Here is a 21,243-nt window from a genome sequence, read left to right on the forward strand (position 1 = left end):
ATAAATTCATATCTCAGTTACTTATCACAGTGACAAAAATGGTTAAATACAACTTTAAAATGACAGCATGTTTTCTAAGGGACTGCTTTAGACATACTCCTTTCTTTAGTGATGTGCTGCAGATTCTGGTATTTCTCTCCTTTCCTGACTATTCAGAGCAAACATTAATTTGCCTTAAAATAATACAAAACCTATAGCTGTAGGTTTTGAATCTACAAATCACTGGATTAGTGACTTAACTGTACGTTTTGTGACATTTGCCTGTACTTTTCCAGCAAATTACATATAATTTCATTTGGTGCAGGCTAATCAGATTTAATATTCTATACAGAAATAAATCTCTGGCTCTAGAGGGCCACTGAAATCTCCAGTGAGTAAGTTTCATCTACTTATGTTCCATTATGAGGTTTTGTGGCTAAAATCAACATTTTAGATAGGTACAAAGTTTTTAATGACCCAATAGGGGGTTCTTAGATGTTTATTCAGATTTACATACTACTGAGAACCATTTGGTAGAATACAAATTGAGCCTCAACCAGGTCATATTTTTCTCAGGCTTTTATCTAACAATGTGTAACTAAAGTCCATTGTAACAGTTACTCATAACCTAAGTGCTCTGAGTTAGGGTTTAGCTTTTAGAATGTGCATGCCTCCTTTGTGATTATGAAAATGACCTGGGAAATTTCATTTGCCTATTTATGAGATCATGTTTGGAGGAAGGTGCTTTATAAATTAAGATCATAATACATGGCATGGATTCTGTGTGCTCTGGTGTGTCAGAGTTTGAAACGTGACTGGCCTATATTCCAGTTTTAAGTAAATAGGTGATAGTTGTTATTTGCTTAAAGGGAAATATTTAAGATATGAAGAAAGTAAAGACACAAAAACAAGGGCTTCATGGCATCAGGACACAAGTAGACACTACAACGCTTCTTAAAACAAGAAAAGGTCATAAGCATGAAACTGATTTCACTACCCTGCACCTACCTACTCGTAGAAAGCCCTGCTGAAAGGAACTAATACATGGATCCAGTGGGAATAAAAGGAATTAAAAACATCCCTCAACACCAGCAGGTTGAGAGAGGAGATTCTCCCCTTCTACTGAACTCTTGAGAGACCCCCCCTGCAGTCCTGCATCCGGTGCTGTGGCAACAACACAAGAGGGACATGGAGCTGCTGGAGTCCACAGGAGGCCACGGAGCTTCAGCAAGGGCTGGAGCAGCTCTGCTCTGGAGCCAGGCTGAGAGAGCTGGGCTGGGTCAGCCTGGAGAAGAGAAGGCTCCTTAAGGGGAGACCTTAGAGCAGCTCCAGTGCCTAAAGGGCTGATAAGAAAGCTGGAGAGGGGCTTTGGACAAGGGTAGGTAGGGACAGGACAAGGGGGAATGGCTTTAACCTGCCAGAGGAAGGATTTCAATTAGATGCAAGGAAAAAATTCTTCCCTGTGAGGGTGCTGAGGTGCTGGCACAGGCTGCCCAGAGAAGCTGTGGCTGCCCCATCCCTGGCAGTGTTCAAGGCCAGGTTGGACACAGGGGCTTGGAGCAACCTGCTCTAGTGGAAGGTGTCCCTGCCCATGGCAGGGAGGTTGGAACTGGATTATCTCTAATGTCCCTTCCAACCGAAACCATTCTGTGATCTTTAAAATCCCTTCCAACCCATTCTGTGATTCTGGTATTCTATCTTCCATATTTCTTGTTTCTCATTTTCCTTTTCCTATTTTTTTATAGACCCTGTTTATCCCCTCATCATAATTAGTCTTTCTAATTTCCTCAGACAGAAGCCGCACCACACCTTACTGTTCTCACAGTGTTAGTAGCAGACTATAGTAACATGACAGACAGTTCTACTATAGTCTTTAGGGATCAGGTGCCTAGAACTCCATACAATGTCTTAAATATTCATGTAGTAGAGATTTATACAGTGACAGTTTTCAGTTCCTTTCTTAATATCATGGCAATACTTGCCTTGTTTTGGCCACCACAAAACACTGACTTGACATTTACAGAGAATTTTCCATTTTATGTCCCTGGTTTTACAGTTCCACATGGAATCAGGTTTTCTCAGTTACATCCATATACATTTCCTAAGAAGGCACAAATAGCTAATGTACTTTCTTTATTATACTTTCTTAGGAGTCTGTGTCAGCAAGCACTCAATCACTTGGCAAGAACAGCAGTTTTAATTCCTTCCTGGCTTAAATCTGTATATATCATGAATACATTTGGTTGGGCATGTTTAATGAAGAGGGGGGAGATGGTAACTCACATTATGCACCAGTAAAATTCACTTTCTCCTGAACAGCAAACCGATTGCCTCCACTGGCAGGCAGGCAAGACCCTGGGAAGAGCTTCTTCTGTTACTATGGGCTAGAGATTTAAGGTGGTGTATGAAAAACCTTACACAGCAGGCTCAGTTGTTCAGACCCATTAGACAGCCAAAGTGTGCTGAGCTTCAAGCATGCAGTTCTGGAGTTTTGCATGGCATATCCCTAGGATTATCCATGAGCTAGGTTTGGTGCTTGCACTCTGGTTTGACCGTGCTTCTGAATGCACACCCTAGTCAGAGCTCTGCTGACTGACTTCAGCAGCCCTGTATCAGCATGAAGTGTTTCATCAGACAATCTGAAGCCCCAGCTGGGAGGTGAAACACATAATTGGGGGCTACTAAAATAGATACTGCCCCTTGTTGAAGGACTTTGCACCTGATGAGCTATACTACATGGCAGGAGGGCTTTGCGCAGCTGTGGTCTCCTCATACCCCACACTCTCAAATAGCCCTGCCTCAGGGATATGCAGTACAGTTCACACCTTGAGGTATAACTGTCTCTCTTACTCACATGAGGATTTAGGTATGTAATTCATAAAGGCAAGCAGTTTAATCCCCCTGACCTAGATCATAATGATTCTGAAGCTGGAACAACGACTTCAGACAGCCAAGGCTTTGTTAATGTATCCAACTGAATGTGAAGCCAGCATCAAAATGAGATCCCGAGCTTGTCTTGTTCGGGTTTTGTGGGTGAGGATTTGTCTGATCTGAGGTTGGAGGGAATTAGCTGCAGTTTTGGTTTATGGAGTTTTTTAAAATCTGAGCCTGCAATAAAGATGTACCTAGTTGCCAATATAAGCACTATAATAAAACATATTTTCCAGTGGACTGCGTAGAAAGCCAACTGCAAGGTTGCACAACCTTCTGCATATCCACAGTAAAATATACTGATGACTAATCAATAATATTTATTTAAGGGTCTATCAAGATTCCAGTCTAAACATGGATTGAAATCTTGGCACAATGAATTAAATGACAGATTGCCTACTGAGTTCAGTGCGTTGATGACTAGAGCAACAGCTTTTCAGTGGTTAGCATTCCAGAATTCAACATGAGGATCACTATGACCACGGTATATGCAGACGAGAGGATTGCTTATCAACCTTTATCACTGTTTTATGACACATCAGCTGCAAGGTGCCATGCTGAGGAAGACATGAATAAAAGAGGTAATCACAGAGATTCCGTAAGCACAGAAACTTTTTTTTACTTCTCTGTTCCAGCCACATTTTACCTTCTGGTAGCCATTTGTAACTTCTTACAGATTGTGATTGTTACTGTTCAGGAGAAAACATACTGGTACTGGAGAGAAGGAAATGGAATTGCAACTTTTAACCAAAAATTCAATTGGAAAACTCCACACTTGAGAGAGAGATTTCACCAAAGCAGCAATGGGCAGAGACCATAGTGTGGAAGGTTATTGCATCAAGGTTTGTTGCACTGACTTTTCAACAGAAATGGCTATCAATGGTACATCATCATAAAAACCCAAACCAACAACAACAAGCTACCTTATGTTTGGCTCACAAACATCTTTCCTGTTTTGACTTCTGCACACATGTTGCACCCTAGGTGAGCCCAGACAAAACCACAGTTGAGAGCTTGATGTTTCCTGGGAAGCTCAGGGGGGCTATCAAGCTCCCAAAATGCTGTGCTCTCAGGAAGGGAAAGATCTGAGCACCGAATTATACTTACACTTTTGTTCCAGAACAGGAAAGATCTTGACTGAGCTCCTACAATCACTGTCGAGAATGCTTTGGGGACTTCTGACCCACTACTTCTATGCAACCACACGGGGGATACCCAGGAATTAAGTAATTCGTTTTACTTACTACATGGTGAGTTTCATGGCATGGCTGTAATGTGTTTGGAGAGCTCTCGTTTCCAATCCAATTTTGCATCCTGCTTGCTCTCTCAAGGAAGGCACATGGCAGTACTTCTGATGGGTGGATTCTGTCAAAATAATGATATTACTTACTGTAATACAGAATGCAGGGGAGGTAAAAAAGACAAGCTGCTTGAAAGTGATGGGTAACGGTTGGACTTGATGATCTTAAAGGTCTTTTCCAGTCTGGTTGATTCTATGATTTATCCTAGATAAGTTACTGAAATACTGAAGTTAGGTGATTTTTAAATTTTAAGCAAGTCTCTCACGCAGTGAATCCTGTCTGGATGCAGTGTTTCTGAACACAGTGATAACATGCAAGACATCAATCCCACATTCGCAGACAGAACGCAATTTGTCTTGGCAGCACAGCATCACCTCCAAAGCATGTGACACTTGACTGACCAGCTTCCAAGGGAAATTTAAGTGTCACTTACGACAGATCAATTTCTCCCTGGTCTGACTAAGACATCAACTTTTCCTTTCAGGTTATCTCAACCCACTAAGCAAACCTATCTGAAGCATCTCTAATCACAGAGCCGCTCAGTAGGAGTACCTTCTCAAAAAACAAGGAGAAAAGAAGAGTACTTTGTGTCAAGGCATAGTTCTTCCCTACTTTCACCTTGATACAGACTAAATTTTGTTCCTTCCTGACTGCTTTTCCCAAAGTCATCTTCATGGAAGAATGTCAGAGAATTCTAACAAATGATAAAGTGTCTAAATAGCACTGGAGCTGAATGGCTTAATGGGTCTCTAGGATCATTGTCAAACCACTGATCTCAATGCTCCTGAGGATTAACTTGGGTTTATTACTTAATTACTTATGTTTGGTGCTTACAGCCATTGACAGTTGTTTCAGTTATTTTGTATTTGAATAAAAACCACAGTCCCACTGCTGAACTAGTACAATTACAAATGTGGGCACAATTTTGACCTGAATCAATTGCACAACACAAGTTCAATTATACCTATTCCACTTTGGATTGCTAATTGTGTCCTTGCCAGTGTTAAGTGTTTAGGGCTATGATTTTACCCATTTTTCTAGTGGTCACAGTCTATTGTGAGAAACAATGCCTACTTCAGTAATATAGAAAGTATATTAAGACTATTATCATCAACTTCTGTTTCATTTTGTTCACCTCACTCTGTACACACAGGAGAAAAACAGACTCAAGGCTCCGTTTCTCCTTCCCCACTGCTGGGGTTTTCCCTTTAAAATCAATCTTTTCACACAAACTTTGTTTTATCCTCATGTTTCAGTACAAGTCCCAGTACAGTACCTACTCTAGGAAGGCAAACTGAAGTTATAGTAGAAAACCCAAGCCAGCTTTCCTTGCTCTCCCTAGTTGAGATGTATTTCACATACGAGTATTGCAGTGGAACTTTAATGTACCTCAGTTCTAGAATCCCTTTCAGCACTGAAGCACCAGCTTTGTTTTTTGCAGGAAAGTTTTGTGTATTTCTATTCTGTGGCATGTGACTTACGCAGTCTTATGACCACTTGTGTGAAGATACCATGAACGTACCTGGTGAAACAAAGGTCTGCAGATGGTCACCAACAGCATACTTCTAAATTCTGCTCAACTAAAAAGACTTCAAGCAAGCTAACAACACAATATCACTGAATTGTCCATAACAGCTACTTATGTGATTGTGATACACGGCCATTTACATACCGCCAGGGTATCGGTGACTCGAAAATGTAGGAGATCTTTGAGTTTTAGGAAGTCTAAGTAATTTATGACAACTTTTCTATGCTTTTATACTAAAGGCAATAACTTTAAAACACAGATTGTTCTTTTCTAGTATTGCAAGTCTTAGTTATAGCATGTGTGACTCTGAACCAGACAGGTTTTGGATGCTGAGGATAGAACTGCACTTTACTTCATCCTTCAGCTGTTTGTGTAGCTTTGAAGTAACAAACCCCAACATTCCCTTTCCTTTGTAGAATGTCTTTTTACAGCTCTATCAAATTGGACCTCATTTGCTGAGGAGATCTTGAGCATGTTTGTCTTCACCCACCGGGCACCATCAATCGCACATGGAGCACATGGAGCCCATGGAGCCTTGTCACGATCCAGATGTTACAGCAGGTCATCAACCTCTCAAGCATTGTTTTGGAGCAGCGTGTGTATGAACATGTGCACGAGGCTCGCCAGGCACATGACTGACATCCACCTTCGGGCAACCGCTGGCCTTCAGTAAACTGGGCCAAAATAACGGCAGTTTTAGCTTCCAGAGAGCGCGTGAGGCAGACCCCGCCACCTCACCGCCCCCCCAGCTGCCTGTGCTGCACCAGCGAGGCCGTCGCCCAACTCGAGGCTCGCCCCCTTGATGCTTGCAGGGCTGCGGGTGCGGGCCCCTCCGCCGGGCGGTTCCGCGGAGCGGTGCGGTGAGGAGCGGTACGGAGCGGAGCGGTGAGGTGCGGTGAGGAGCGGAGCGGTGAGGTGCGGTGAGGTGCGGTGAGGTGCGGTGAGGTGCGGTGAGGTGCGGTGAGGTGCGGTGAGGTGCGGTGAGGAGCGGAGCGGTGCCCTCAGGCCGCGCTGCGCTGTCCATGGTGTGAGGCGCCGCGGACCCCTCGCGAGGGGTGGCCCCGCCCCTGCCGGCGGCGCGCGGAGGGGGGCGGGGCGGGCGCACCCTGAGGCGCTGCCGCCGAGGCCGCCGCCGCCGCACGAGACCGTGTGCCGAGGGCCGCGCGGTCACGTGCTGCGCTCACCGCGGTCACGTGGGCTGTGCGACTCGACTCGCCAGGCGCTGAGCCCCCGCCCCGGCCGGCCCCTCAGGACAGGATGTAGTCCCGGCCGGGGGCGGCGGAGGGATAACCGGGGCGGTGTCAGCTGCCTCTCTGGCCCCAGCCGCAGGGCGCGGCGCCTCCTAGCGGGTCCGGGGTAGATCCCGCCGGCGGCTCCCTCCGTTTGTCTCTCGCGAGAGCGCCCCCTCCACCGCCCCCTGCTCGACGGGGTTATGTAACCGGGCCGCCCGGCGGCGGCGGGCCCCGGCCCGCGGGGAGCGATGTGGCTCCGGGCCGCGGGAACACACCGGGGCTCCGGCCCCCTCCCCCCCGGGGCGCGGCCCCCTCCCCTCCCGCCGGACAATGAGTCCCGTATGCTAATGAGAGTCTCGCGTCACTTCCGCTCTTTCTCGGCCGCCATCTTGTCCAGGGCAGGTTCTGGGCAGGAGGGACCCGGCTGTATTCCCGCACACTCGCCCCCTCTCCCCCCCCCCCTCCCGCCGCCATCCAGCCCCCTTTGTCTCCCCCGCGCCGCCGCCGCCGGCTCCGCTCCGCCCGCCCGCCCAGGGACCCGGGCGGCGCCAGGGAGGCAGCTCCGCGCACCCCCACCCCCAGCCAGAGGTGCCGGGGGAGCGCCCGCCCTCGCTGCTGAGGAGAGCCCCAGTCAGGTAGGTGTGTGCGTGAGTCCGCGGTCCGACCCGGGCGGGGGCAGCCCCCGCCCGCCCCCTCGCTCCCTCCCTCCGCCCGGCGGTACCGCGGTCCCCGGCAGCCCCGGCCCCGACGGCGGAGCGGGAGTTCCGCGCCCGCCCCGAGGGGCACGAGCCCCGCGCCGTGCCGGCCGCCCTGCGCGCTGCAGCCGGGGGGCTGCGGAGGAGTTGGCGGGCGGCCCCCTTCCCCCAGCCGCACACATGTTGAAGGGACTTGACCGCCTTGGGGAGGCCGGTTCCGTTCCGGCCGGCTGCGGGGACCGCTACGCTGCCGGCTTCCCTCCCCTGTGCGCGGGGCCCGCGCGGCGCAGGCAGCCCCAGCCTCCTCCCTTCCCCCTCCTGGTGGGGGGGGGACCACACATGGACGTGTCCCGGGAGCGGCGGCGGGGGCTGCGATGGCGGTAAGGCGATGAGCGGGGTGATGACTTGGTGGCAGGGGCCGGCATCCTGGCACTGCCGGCAGCTGGGCGCGGGTCCCGCCGGCTGAGCGAGGCCCCGGAGAGCGGCGCTGGCGGGGAGCAGCCGCCTCCCTCCGGCAGCCTCTGCCCGCGGGAAAAGGCGCGCTCTGCTGCCGCTGCCCCGAGCCGGGCACCAGCTGCAGGATGGAGCGTCGTTGACTCACCCATCCCTCCATCCCCTGCCTCGGGCTACAGTTACCGACACCCGTTACTCAGACAAAGGCGGGGGAAATCAAACCCTGGAGCCCCGCGCCGCCGGCGGGAGCTGCACCCTCCTTGTCACGCACCCCCTTCGCTTGGCGGCTGTAACCCGGGGAGGGGGGGCGGTGGAGGCGGGAAGGGGAAAGGGGGGTGGGTGATTTCCACAGCAGGTACTGGGTGCACGCGGCGCGGGTTTCCCCGGTCAGTCGGTATTGTCGGTCCCGGGTTATGGCCGTGCAAGAAAAATACCAGCCCCCACCCAAAATGCACCGCAGCCCAGCGCGGCGCGCGGAGGCAGGCGGTAGGGGGCGCCCTCCCCGCGCCGGGCAGGGCTGCGGGGAGTTGGGGGGGGGGGGGGAGCGAGCGGGGTTGCGGGGCGGGGGAACGGCCGCAAAGCGCCTGCTGCGGCCCCGGGCGGGACGGGACCTGCAGCCCCGCAGCGCACCTCACCTGGCTGGGGCTGGGGCTGGGGCTGGACGGGAGGCAGGGTGCAGGGTGTCGGTCGCTGTATCGCGCCTCGGTTGTGGCTGGTGGTGCCGCTCGCTCTATAAACTTGCATGGCTTTCTTTTTCTCACACGTTCTGAGCGCATGGCTGCGGCGGTGGAAACTTGAGCGTGAGGTGTTGCTGAAGCGTCGAGTGCTTTGTTTGGGGCCATGGGCAAGAGTTGGGATAACGAGGCACTTTGAGGTCTTGATAGTCTTTGCTTATTGGATGTATTTAAGCCGTTTGGTAGGTGTGAAACAGGGTTTTCTTCCTTTTAGAGACCTTCCCTGTTTTCTAGGTTGTTTTTACCGGCTGTCTTTCTATTTATTTTTACTACTGTTTTCTGTTGGGAGGCCCAAGGTGTGAGCTAATGGAGACGTGTGATTCCTACCTGTCAGGGTACATGGACTCATCGTAGCTGGCTCCTGTGTGGGCACATCCAGTACCTGCTGCAGGCCACCAGCATCGCTGCCTCTTGCAGGGTCTCAGCTACTTGGAAGAACTTGCACTTTGGGGACTCTGATAACTGTGTAGTTACAAGTTGCCATCCTTCTAGGTGAGAAAGACATCCAGTTTAAAAAACAGAAAAGCATTGCTTTTGGTTTTGCTTTTAATAACAAACCAAAACTTGGTTCCCTTTTAGATTTGCATTTGCAGATGTTGGTCAGTAATTTGATATCAGCACATCAACGTCTATTGTGATGGGTGTTGAAATCCTAAAACGTTGAGACAACACTCCTGTTGTCTCTTTAGATACACCCCATTGCTAATAACATTGCACTTGAAGCTGATGGGTTGTAATATTTCCTGAAGATATATTACAGCAAGTTCTTAAACTTCATTCAGAATAGAATGGCACACAACAAGCAACTTGCTCTCCAAAAGTAATACTCAGCTAAATGTTTTTGTACTGGTTTTTTATAGTAAGCTGTCCTTTGCTAAAATTATTTCTTAATTAACTTCTTAAAATGCCTTTTTGGTATCTAACAGAAATGAAATGCCTCTAGCATTTGGGGATAACTCTCCAAGATCATTGCAAACTGATGTATTTTTAGTGCCCCATTATTTAAAATGCCCCTTTTTTTTTCTTTTTTGTTTTTTAATTTGAAGTGATGGTCCATCAGACAGGTTCATAGAAAGCATCTCTTTAGGTTACTACTATTTATGCTTCAAAGTATATTGTGAGGAGCTGCTAGAGCTTAGAAGTCATTAAAAGCTTGTAGGATCACCTGGGGTTTAGGAGGGAGGTGTTTGGATATGCCAGGGGTAAGGAAGGTGAAAGGTGGCTGCCTTTGCCTGTAGGTAAGACAGACAAGAGGTTGAGCAGTATCTGCTCTCAGAAGTGCTTGGGAATGAAACCTTCACAGGAGAGGAACTTCCTGACTGTTTTGGAAAGTTCTTGCCCTGTGGTATTAAGCATCAGCTGCACAAACAGAACATCTAGGAAGGCTGTGTGTGCTCTTCAGGATGAGATGAATAACTTTATGTTTTTCTGTATAGGTAGGATACAAGTTACCAGTTGTCAGAAGATGCCCATTAGCATTTTCAGAATTGGTATGTGTTACAGTGGTATATTACAGCAGCATTTTAATTAAGCTTTAATACCATAAAGTATAACTTGTTAGGTACTTACCAAGCTGAACTCCACAGTTACTGAATTCACTATTCAATTCTAGATGAATGCAGGTACAAATTTTCTGTGGCAGGTAAGTTGTGCTTCTGGCACACTGCAGAGTGAATAATAATAGATGATTATTCCCAGCCCAGCTCAACCACTCCATAAGAACAGTAAATACAGAGTAAATATTAAAATTTAAAGAGCATTCCTGGAACACATAAATATACCAGTAGTCAAAAGTCAGACAGCCCAAATGTGCATTTTATAACTTTCTAGTAAGATGGCAGCTGATTTGATAGATGTAAGGAAAAGAAATTGGAACCAATGTGCGGGAGCAAAGACAGCTCATGGGTTAATGTATTTATTTTGAGGTGGCTGCAGATAAGATTTAGCAAAATTATTAGGGTGAATTTTGTGGGTTTATGTTTGGGTTGTGTTTTGGGGGTTTTGGTTTGCTTGGGGCTTGGTTTTGATTTTTTTTCATACATCAGGAATGAAGAGGAGAATGTCAGATGTGATACGGGTCATTGTCTGAGGGGTCTGTAGGACGTGGGTGCAGGAGAGAGGCAGCAGGTAGCTGTAGGACTGCAGTCATTCAGGCGATTAATGTGGGTCACAGGTATCTTTTGATCTGCTTTATCTGCATGGCAAAGATGGGATATTTCTGAAATTGTCAGTTCAGATGAGATTGTATGTTAATAATGTGTGCTGGGATTTTCTTTAAAGGTGTATGTAAATGCTTGCTTAAAAAAGATAACAGCGAATTTGTATTGGCCTGCATCTAAACAAGTATTAGAGTATTTGCTATTAAATAAAGATCTGCTCTGTGCTCACATTTTTATTAACATAATGTGGAGGTAATCCCGCTCATAGAAATAGATCTGTTGATACAAGGGTATGCTTCCTAGTACTAGTGTAAGCAATGGAGATTAGAAGAAAAGGTGCCGGTCTAAGGACAATGTAATGGCAATGTCTGTATATGCTTTGGAAGAAAAAAAAACCTCAGGATTATGTTAATTTAGTTTAAAAGAAGAAAAAATCCTCTACTTTTGTGTAGGTGAAAGGTGTGTTCTGACTCACTGGACACATTTTGGGAAGAGCACCCTTGCGTTGCTGGTCAGGGCAGCCAAATGAACCTGCTCATTTTGTGCTTTCGGGAAATAGCTAGATCCAATACAAAAACTAAATACATGTTCTAGGTTTGAATCAAGACATTTTTGGAGTGGGTGTAACTCTCAGTTATCTACCTGAGGGCCATATGCCTCAAGGAGAAAGCTGCATTGTTCAGAGCTTCACTATAGCTAGCTGGTGTTGAAAGGCAAACATGAGGCTTGAATTTAGTGTCTCAGTCTTATTTCACAGTAGTGCTTTTGGATGAGTATGACAGTTCTTGGTTTGAATAAGAATGGAATAAATACCGTGGTTTTTTTCTGCAGTGAGTCAGTTGAGTTACCACCATTTATATCCTTGCTTTTTTTAAGGTAGCATTAGAGATAATTTGGGTGAAAACACCTTAACAGGCTGTTGGGTCCTAAACCTGTGTAGTTTAAGCTGTGAACACATCACACCTGCAGGTTCTTGACTATCCAGAGCATGTGGCAAAACGCTTCATTTAAAATCCACATCCCACATACTATCTAAAACAATTTACAAGGAATAGATACTAAGTAACTGTGTAAACAGTCCACTGAAGTAATACTCTTCAGGTCATGGGGTCCCTTAGGTGTAGGAGAGGGCACGCTTTCAAGCCTGGCTTTGTGCTGTCCATGTTTCTTCTCTGTCCCCAGCTCTCCTCTCTGAGGCCCCAGCCTCGGTTTTCTTTCTTTCACCCCTTTTTATCTGCCCTGTGTATTGTTTTCTGATTGTGGCTCTGGATCTGATGGTTCTCTGCTTGTGCTGCAGCTGAGCCAAAGAAGTTGTTAGTGTTGCAGATTCATAGCAGCAACAGTAAGGGGACAAAATGTCTCTTGCAAACTGAGTAGGCAATATAATTGTCTTAAAATGCTTTCCCCTCTCCCTCCTAAAAAGTCAGACTTATGGTTGTGATTTTTTTTTGTGTGTTTTGTTTTGTTTCCCCATTCCTGCTGCTGCTGCTATGAAGCCTTTTGAATATCGAAGGTTCCCGAGTCAAACCGAAGACAGCAGTAGCTGAGGTGGATTAACGCTGGAATGTAGTCAGGGATTGGAACACTTGGGAGCTATGCTTAGACAGAAAGGGAAAGAGGTAAGAAATGTGAAGTGGTAAGACTGATTTTTAAGCTCTTGTTTACAGACTTTACCCAATCATGTCATGCGAGCATTTGTGCATAGCGTGTGTCGAGTGGTAAGGCAAAGGAAAAACAATTAGCATCAGCCTACTTCACTGACTATTTTTACACTTCAGATACTCAGATGCTAGCCAGTTGGCGAGATCCCTTCAATATCTAATTTATCTACTCTCTGCAAGCATGTATTGGCATTAGTTTTGGATGAGCTTGTAAAAGTATTTGTATGCTCTCTTTTGTTTCGTTGATTTGTTCTGCCACTCACCGCAGCATGCAAGCCATGCGTTTTACCAGGCAGGACGCACCAGGGGATGGAGTTTCACTATCGGTTTAACTGTGTCTGTGCCAGTGCTGCCCCTGGACAGGGCAGTGTGAGCCACCTTACTTGTACCAGTCCCTATGCTTCTGTTTGGGTGAGCAAAGGAAGCTGCTGCCTGAAAAACATTTCTCAGTTGGATCAGGTCTCTGCTCTGGCTGTTGACACAGTGGTGATGTCAGGAAAACATGGCACAGAGAAGACGGGACTACCATTTTCACTAGCAGTCTGATCTGATTGCAGTTTCACAGTCAGTGTAATCCAGTCATAAATGATGTGTATATTGATTACATGCTTTGTTCTTGCACATTTCACAGAGACTTGTATGCTGCTTTGTTCAATTACACAAATGTTTTTGTGAGCTTTGGATTGAAAATTTCAAGATGATTCTTGATTTAATTTAAATGGTAACTGCTAATTCATGAAACATGCTTCTGTTTCCAAAATAATTCTTATTCTGGGATTGTCCATGCTTAGCTACAATCTAGATGAGGATTATTTTGGAATTGTAGAGTACATTCACGCAGCCTTTTTTTCCTGATCACTGAAGTGTGGATATCATGGTGTAAGCAAATAATATCCTTTGTGCTTCAATGATCTCCAGTCCTGATTTCAGATTTCTGCAAGATGTGCAGGCTTTATTGCATTTCAAACTGAAGTGTTTAAGAAACAGCCCTAAACAAGTGAGGCCGTCATATTGAGTATGTATATTACATATTGCTTTCACTGCACATACATGGATGCATATAAACATCTATCTTTGGAGATCTTGAACAGTCACAAAAGACATTATTTAAGATGACAGTAGGTGCATAAGCGTACTTGAGCTGCTAGTGCCTCTAATTTAAGATTTCCTATGCACTGAAGTGTAGCATGCCCTAGAGAACGGATGCAATTTAAAACTGCTTTTCAGAATGCAGTAGAGATTGCCAGAGGGTTTTATTGATGTGTGTTCAAAAGATCCTCCTTTAGAAAATGTTTAACTTCAGGTAACAAGTCTTTAACACACCCCATCCTGTGTCACCAAAAAAAACCCAACAGACATTCTCAGCAGAGTGTAAGAACGGAAATAAGGAGTTGTGGTTCCCAGAGCAATTGAAATTTGGCCATTTTATATTTTATATTAGTGCATAGAAATTACACAGTGTACAGAACTTGTACTACTCAACAAAAGTTGATAAGGAAATAGTTAATTCCCTTTCAGTTTTGCAGTTAGTGTACACACCCACCAGATGGAGCTTCTGGCATCAGTGGAAAATTCCAGAAATTGAGCAAGAATGAGAAGTGTGTGAATGACTTAGAAGATCCCTGTCTGCTGGACTGCAGAAGATGTTTTTCTAACCTTTAAATAAAACATGAATGGAGAGTAAAACACATCAGCCTTACTGATTCCTTTCACTACAACTGGCTTCCATAGAAGTTCTTCTGATGGGAAGTTGGGAGTCCTTAGTGCAAGAGTCACCAACCTGAAGCTAGACAGTAAGCTCCAAACAAAAGGGAAAACAGTTTTGTAAGCCCTTGCTGACAATTGCATATAACCACTGAAACAGCATGTTCAGGTTTTTAGCCTAAGAATTTCCTCCAAAGGATTAAGTGGGTTTTTTTTTTTTTAGTACCACATTTTAGATGGCCTTCTCTCCTCTCCTGCAGCAGTATTTACACAGGATGTCAGAGAAGTGGTGTGAAACAATCCTTTTTGACACACCACTTGGCAGTTTTTTGGGGGTGGCTGATTTAATCTCTGAAGAGATTTTTAGGGTTTTTTCTATTATTTTTTTGACTCAAAGACTTTAAAGAAATAGACTGTTTGTGAGGGGCAGTAGCAGCAGTTTCATGCACACAGTGCTGCAGAAGTTTTACAATGCTTTGACCAGTGAGAAAATTTGTTCATTTTCTTCAGTTCCAATAATCCTAGTTTTCCAGAGGCTGTGACTTGGGTTTTCTGTTCACTTTTTATCTTTTCAATGTGCCTCATCCTGTTTTAAAGTTGAAGGACTTTGCCTATAGAAAAAAGTTAAAGGGCTTGGGGGCTTGTGCTTGCTGATGTGTTAGCCTAGGGCTGAATTCAAGTGCTGGTCTAACATGGCAGCTGTACACACAGAATAGTTACCTGGTTAGAATTGAGAGGTGTGTGTTAGAAGTTAGCTAAAGACGTCCACGTTACATGGGCAGAAGCTTGGTGCTGCAGATGATTGTGCTGAGGAGATGCTGTTTAAAATGTTACCATGAGAAGGGAGCGCATGCTGTTACAAAACAGCCTCCATCCTAGGATTATAGCGGATTTGAAAATGAGCCCTTAGTTGTCTGGCATTTCAGATGTGCAGTTAAACTGCAAATCTCATTACCTTCACAGGAGATGTGGGTGCATAGCCCTCTGCAAACTAGGCCAGAAACGCTTAAATAAAGAGGAAAGAGAAGAGTCCATCAGAAGGAAATGAAAATGCATAATATAGGCCGGCCATAGACATGTTGGGAGTAGATTCTTCATTCACTCAGTGCAGGGAGGGGAGATATTTAATTGTTATCAAGGAAGTTTCTGATAGTTTTCAGTTCTTCCAACTTCTTCGTTCTCCCTTACGCTTCTCCTGATGTTATTTTTGATCTGTTTGCTTTTCCCTGAGATACCTTTCTGCTTCCTGACTATCACTCTTCCTTGCTCAGCTGTCCTGGAATTGTCAGGTCCTGCTTTGCTGCAGGGACAGGCCATCATTGTCCTCATGTGAACATAGAATATTACACACCATCATACTATATAGGATCATTTAATCTGCATACAAGAGGAGGCTGCTTTTCTATTGCTGTGGGAACCATCAGTAGGTTAATTTTCTTCCATATTTTTCTTGCATTTTAAGAGATTTCACTCAGTGTTGCACTAACAGCCTTCTTTGCAAATGTTACTTCATGGGTGGCTTTTTAGAATGTGCTTCTAAATGCAGTCAGCTGGGCAAATGATTAAAAGTAGACCTTGTTTTAAATGCAGTTGGAATAGGGAGATAAAGAGCAGTTTCATGAACAGTCTTACTCAAAAACATACAGCTGTTGCCAGCTCTGTTACATGCTCCTGTATTGTGCTGTTCTATGTAAACCAAGCTTAAAATACTATCAAAATAAGGGCTAAAATGAAAGATTTTGGGATTATATAAAGTCAGAAAAATGCTAGGTGCTTGGTGATTCTTGTCAGCAACACAATGCAGGGAAATGATCCTCGGTCTTTGGGAGGCCCAGTGTGGGATGAAGTACTTCCCAGTGCTCAGTATTTGTGTCTTTAGCATGATACACTGTCACTAACCTGCTCTCAAGGCTGATCAATCCTCATCCATAGGTGTGCTTTCTGCAATGAGGATTCAGCAGGAGAGAGGTAATCTGGACTTTGGTAGAGGTACAGGGACACAAATTCTAGTCAGAGAATAATCCAGTATGAAACAAAATAACCCATCATCTTTCCCTATTTGAAGAGGTGGCTAGTGATATTTGAAAAACAGTCTGTACTTGAAGCTGCAGATGTTCTGTCTGAGTAATGTTTTTAAACCATAAAAACCTGTATTACTTGAAAAAGTAACTATAAATGACTGGACAGATATTGCTCTTGTAAACTTTAGATTTGGTTGTTCCAGACTTCACGATACTGATGTTATGTCGTGTGCTTCCAGTCTGTTCAAGACTGAGTTTCTGCCCATGGGTGATGTGGGTTGAAGAGGTACCAGACTTCCTACAGAAGTACAATCATTTACATGCCATTACCCAAAACCTCACATCCTCCCTCCTACTAGCAGCATTGTAACTGGAAATTTTCATTTGAATGCTTCCCAAATGAATGTATGTCCTTAGGGTGGGGGCTGACAGCCATGTCACCTCTCTGATCTCCCATTGTCTTGTAATTTAATGTGGGACTGCGTTTGTATGGTTACCTCCTAGGAAAAATTACCTGTACAAGGAAGCACTGTTGATACTCATCATGTGTACCTCATTTACAGAGGGTGCAGCTATGCTGCAGGTACTGATAGCTCAGGTGAGGTTTAAACTGAGGACAACTCCTTCCCTCAAAAGGTTCTGTGAAATGTGAATAGGAGCATTTGTCTCTTTGTCCTGCTGGATTTCTGAATTGGGTAACTTCATTGAAATCTGAGCACTAAAAAATACCTCAGGTAGCATCACCCACTGAAATGTGTTTAAGTCACAAACCTGCTAAAACTTCCTGCAGCACTGTTGACTTGCTGGAGTGCACTCCACAGTAGCTCTGTGTCAGAAAAGGTACCGTAAACATGGTTTATAATTAGCTTTGGAGTCCTTTGCAATGGAACATACATTATAAATGTAAGATTGCCCTTACTACGTTTCTCATCTCTTATCTTTAACACTTTGTTTTGTACAGCAGGATATGATCCTTCTTCTATGTCCGGGCTTTGGCCTCACACAGTAGGTGTAATATAATCCCTGAGGTGGGTGTTCTGGAAGGAGAATTATTTTTGGAGGCTTTTGCATGAAACTTGTCCAATGAGTCTGAGACGCCCAAGCACCATTAATTTCGGAGGTAAATGCCTCATAATTTATACTGAGTAGATTGGGAAGAATTAAGATTTTCATTTGGCAAAGTATTGGCAAAAATAGTTGAAAAGATAGTTCTGTTTGTTTATTCTTGACATTTGGAAGTTTTAACTTAAAGGAACATCAACTTGAACTCAAGGAAAGGGGGGGGGGGTGGACTTTGAGCGCAGTCTGGCATCTTCACTGTGTATTAATCAGTTTTCTGCTTCAAATTTCCTCCCCTCTTTTGGTTTATTAAAACCAGCAGAAGCAAAAGTGAAAGATTACTTTGACTGCAAGAGAAATGACCTAAAAGTACTTTCTTGCACTGGGGAAAAACCTGTGATCTGTGATATGGAAGTTGAAATACATGTAATTTAAGTTGAATGTCCCTTTAAGTTATTCCTTGGAATGTAACATTTCTTATTTGAATCTCAATTGAAATATTTCCGTTTGGAAATTCAACTGAAATGGGTTTTATTAAGCTATTTTCTATCATTTGTCTATAATTTGGTCTGTCAAAGTGGGTTTGGATATGTATAAAGGGAGGGGAGGGAACAATACAGTGCAATGATAAGATAAAGCCAACGGGGGAACAATTTCCAAAACAAGACCACCAAAACAAATGAAAGAAAATAATTAGTCCCAAAAGAATTTATTTTAAATGTCAGATTTTTGATGTCAGTATTTGCCTTGGGAGGGTGGGGGGGAGGAAGAATGCATGAAATGTGGTTTACTTTAAATTTTATTCATGCTGTTGTTATTGGAATAAAATCAGGTTGCTGATAAAATGATAATGTATATTTAAAGTTAGTAAGTTAAGTTTGCTCTAGTAAACAGTGGGAAAGCAGCACTGGCATTCGGCCAGTAGAGAAATGAAAGCTGTCTTAAAGATTTAGTGTCTGGATTGCACTTACGATGTTGATCCTGGATTCTTACTGCTTTCTGTTCTTAATGATAACTGTTATTGAGAAATAGTTAATACTTAAACCCAGGGTGTCTATAGAGAGCTATCCTGCATATTTTGAATGAAGTAGTTTTTAGGATAATCTGAATATTCTGCACTAACTTGTTACCAAACTGCATGCATTTTTTTGATTATGCTGTTTCCCTCTGCTGCAGCCCTTCCCTTTTAGTATTGTTATGGATATTAAGAAATTTGGGGTTGAATTATTAGAATGAAAACCATGGGGTCATGATCTGTACCTAACAAAGGCAATTGCAAGAGTAGTGGGTTTAAGTGTGTGGGGCGGTGTATTGTGTAGGGAAAAGGAACAGCTTTTAGAATAAGGGTTTGAAACATTGCTTTTTCTGTAGGAAAAAGATGGAGTATTGCATGCTGGGAACAAGTGCTTTCCATAAGGTAGCTAAATTTTAAAAGTACATTTGTTTCATTCTGTTTTAGGCTTTGCTTAAGTTTCTAATCTAGTAATTTTGTCCTTTCTGCAGTTTTCAGTTTGCTTAGACCTCTGCAAAACTCTCTTCTAAACCAAAATTCAAACCTAAGCCAAACCCCCAAACCTGGGCCACAACTGCAGTATGTCATTTCTGAAACATTGTGCAATGTGTACAGAGGAGTATTCAGAGGATATTAGTTAATAGTATAAATTCTTTCTTTGCTCTCTCTTGTTTTCCATGATTTCAAAATTGCAGCTATTAACAGCAGTGAATTTAAAGATGTGAATGTGTTGGGTGACTACAGAGAAATGACCAAAAGTAAATGAATTTGCTGAAAGGTGGTTTGCATTGATACTTCTTTAAAACCAACCAACCAAAAACCCAAACCAACAAAACCTGAAAGCCCCACTCATCAGGAATACCTCAGCAGAACTCCAAGTAAACGGTCACATTCTTTTCTCCTTTGTTCTTGTGAATAGCTACTTGGAGGAAGTCTGAGTAGATGAGTCAGGACTGACTGCAGTTAAATGTTTTGGCCACATTTCCCAAGGAAACAAAGCTTATACAATTTTTCAGATTGTGGCTTGTCTCCTAATCTCTCCCTCCTCCCAGCCAAAACAAAGTTGGCCATTTTCAACCAAATTCGGTAGAGATAGGGGTCACAAAACATAAATGAGCACCTTTAAGTTTCCTTAAAGGTTATCTCCATTAAGAGAAGAAACTGAGGCTTGGACATTCACAAGTTTCCTTCACAATTCTCCTATGAGCCTGTTCTTCAATCGGATGTAGGGATGCCAAGTGGCTGCTAAAAACTCTGTGGGAGAAGTTGTAAGGGGGAGGGGAAAGAAATCACACTGCTTAGGCCCCGGATTGTAGGGGCTTGACTTTTCAGTGCTGGATGTGCACCAATTCAGAGGTGCCAGCTAGGTGTTCTGCCTGTAGCTGAACATAGCAACTTGCCTGTCATTACCTAATGTGGAGCTAGCAGGGGGTTGTGAAAGGAAGAGAAGCAGTAAATTATCTTGGCTTAGTATTTGAAGTATTCAGCTCCAAATGAGAGTTGTTGGTGCCTGACTGAGTGCATGTATAGTATATTATTCCATGGATACGATATTATTACAGGTACAGCAGCAGCTCATGATGCCCCGTAAAGCTTTTCTTTCCCAGAAAGAAAAGCAGGCTCGTGCCAGGGAAAGGGATATGTTAAAAAAGAGGAGGAGGCGACAAGACTATCTCAAAAGAAGCGTGGAGCCGCAGAAAAATGCAGAAACAATAAAATGGCACAGGGATGATGAGAAGAGGAGAGAAAATGAGCAAGTTAAGGACAAAGATATCAAGAAGCGGTGGAGACAGGATGAGAGAGAACGACGAAAGAATGTGGACGCTATGAATTGGTGCTATGAAAGGGAAGATGAGAAGAGGGAAAATGAGCGAGGTAAGGACCAAGAAGGCCAAGAGCCAGCAAAGAAAAGATGAGGAGAGGGGGAAAAAGTGAGAAAAGGACGGACCTTTTGAAGCAGCAGAGGGATGATGAGGGAGAGGGGAAAAGATAGAGTAAGAACATTTCCATTTCATAAGCATGTTGCAGATATAACAGAAAATACTGGTATCTTTGTTTCAAACTGATAGGAAATCTGTTAGTGCACTAAAGTTCTTACACAGCTAATTATTTTAAGACAAGATTGATCTGAGTATAGATGCCTACAAACTCAAAGTCACAATGGGATAGAAAAGGGCTGGTTTACATATTGCTTATAAAATTGTCTGGTTTACACACCTGCTCACACCTAATACCTGCTCCAGCAGTACAGGTGATAATACTGTGTTTCAGACCACCAAAAAGTCCAGGCTTTCTCAGTCTTCATAATCTTGAGTAAATGAGAGCATTGGGAAAGGAAGGATCAACCAAACGTGCTCATAAGAGAAGGTAAAGCTGATGCTTTATTTTATCCTTTTTAATAATGTGCCCAAGAGATAGTTGTAGTTACATCTCCCGGTTTATCCCAGGGTGAATTATTTAACAAAAGTTGTATGGAAGTGTAAAATTCACAGAATGCTTTTAACAAGCAATCAGTTGAAGAGATGCACTTGTCTGTGTCATGACATCTAAGGTGTTGGCACCAAATCAATTGTCGTCACATTTGACGTGATAAATTCAGCCAATGCCTTGGCATCAAATCCATAAAACTGATAACCAGTGGATAGTTATACTGTAGTAGGCAGACCCCTTCTAACGTTGGAGTTTAATTAAATTTTATATATTTTATTTTTATCTGGAGTTACAAAATGTTGTGCACAGGGGGTTTGCAGTAGCCCTAGAACATGAGCTGTAGC

The 21,243-nt window shown here is 44.3% G+C and overlaps 1 protein-coding gene across 10 annotated transcripts in view; it reads left to right on the top strand.

Annotated features, from left to right (window-relative positions):
* Positions 1–6,985: 6,985 nt before the first annotated feature.
* Positions 6,986–21,243, top strand: part of ADNP (activity dependent neuroprotector homeobox) — a 31,114-nt gene continuing 16,856 nt past the window's right edge. For 2 of the 10 annotated variants that reach the window (XM_057401702.1, XM_057401708.1), the window contains exons 1-5: positions 7,430–7,606; positions 12,509–12,631; positions 17,360–17,518; positions 18,829–18,874; positions 20,032–20,344. In XM_057401702.1, the coding sequence (XP_057257685.1) occupies positions 18,836–18,874; positions 20,032–20,344 (352 nt within the window). In that variant the 5' untranslated portion in view covers positions 7,430–7,606; positions 12,509–12,631; positions 17,360–17,518; positions 18,829–18,835. Of the gene's footprint in view, positions 7,096–7,429; positions 7,607–8,823; positions 9,036–11,959; positions 11,982–12,508; positions 12,632–17,359; positions 17,519–18,828; positions 18,875–20,031; positions 20,345–21,243 lie in introns of those variants that run through there. The other 8 variants (XM_057401704.1, XM_057401703.1, XM_057401706.1 and 5 more) reach the window with 8 other exon arrangements.

This window comes from Pezoporus wallicus, unplaced genomic scaffold (genome assembly GCF_028554395.1).
Source record: "Pezoporus wallicus isolate ANWC-B61680 ecotype Strahan unplaced genomic scaffold, APGP_CSIRO_Pwel_v1 contig_9238, whole genome shotgun sequence".
NCBI classification, from domain to species: Eukaryota; Metazoa; Chordata; class Aves; order Psittaciformes; family Psittacidae; genus Pezoporus; species Pezoporus wallicus.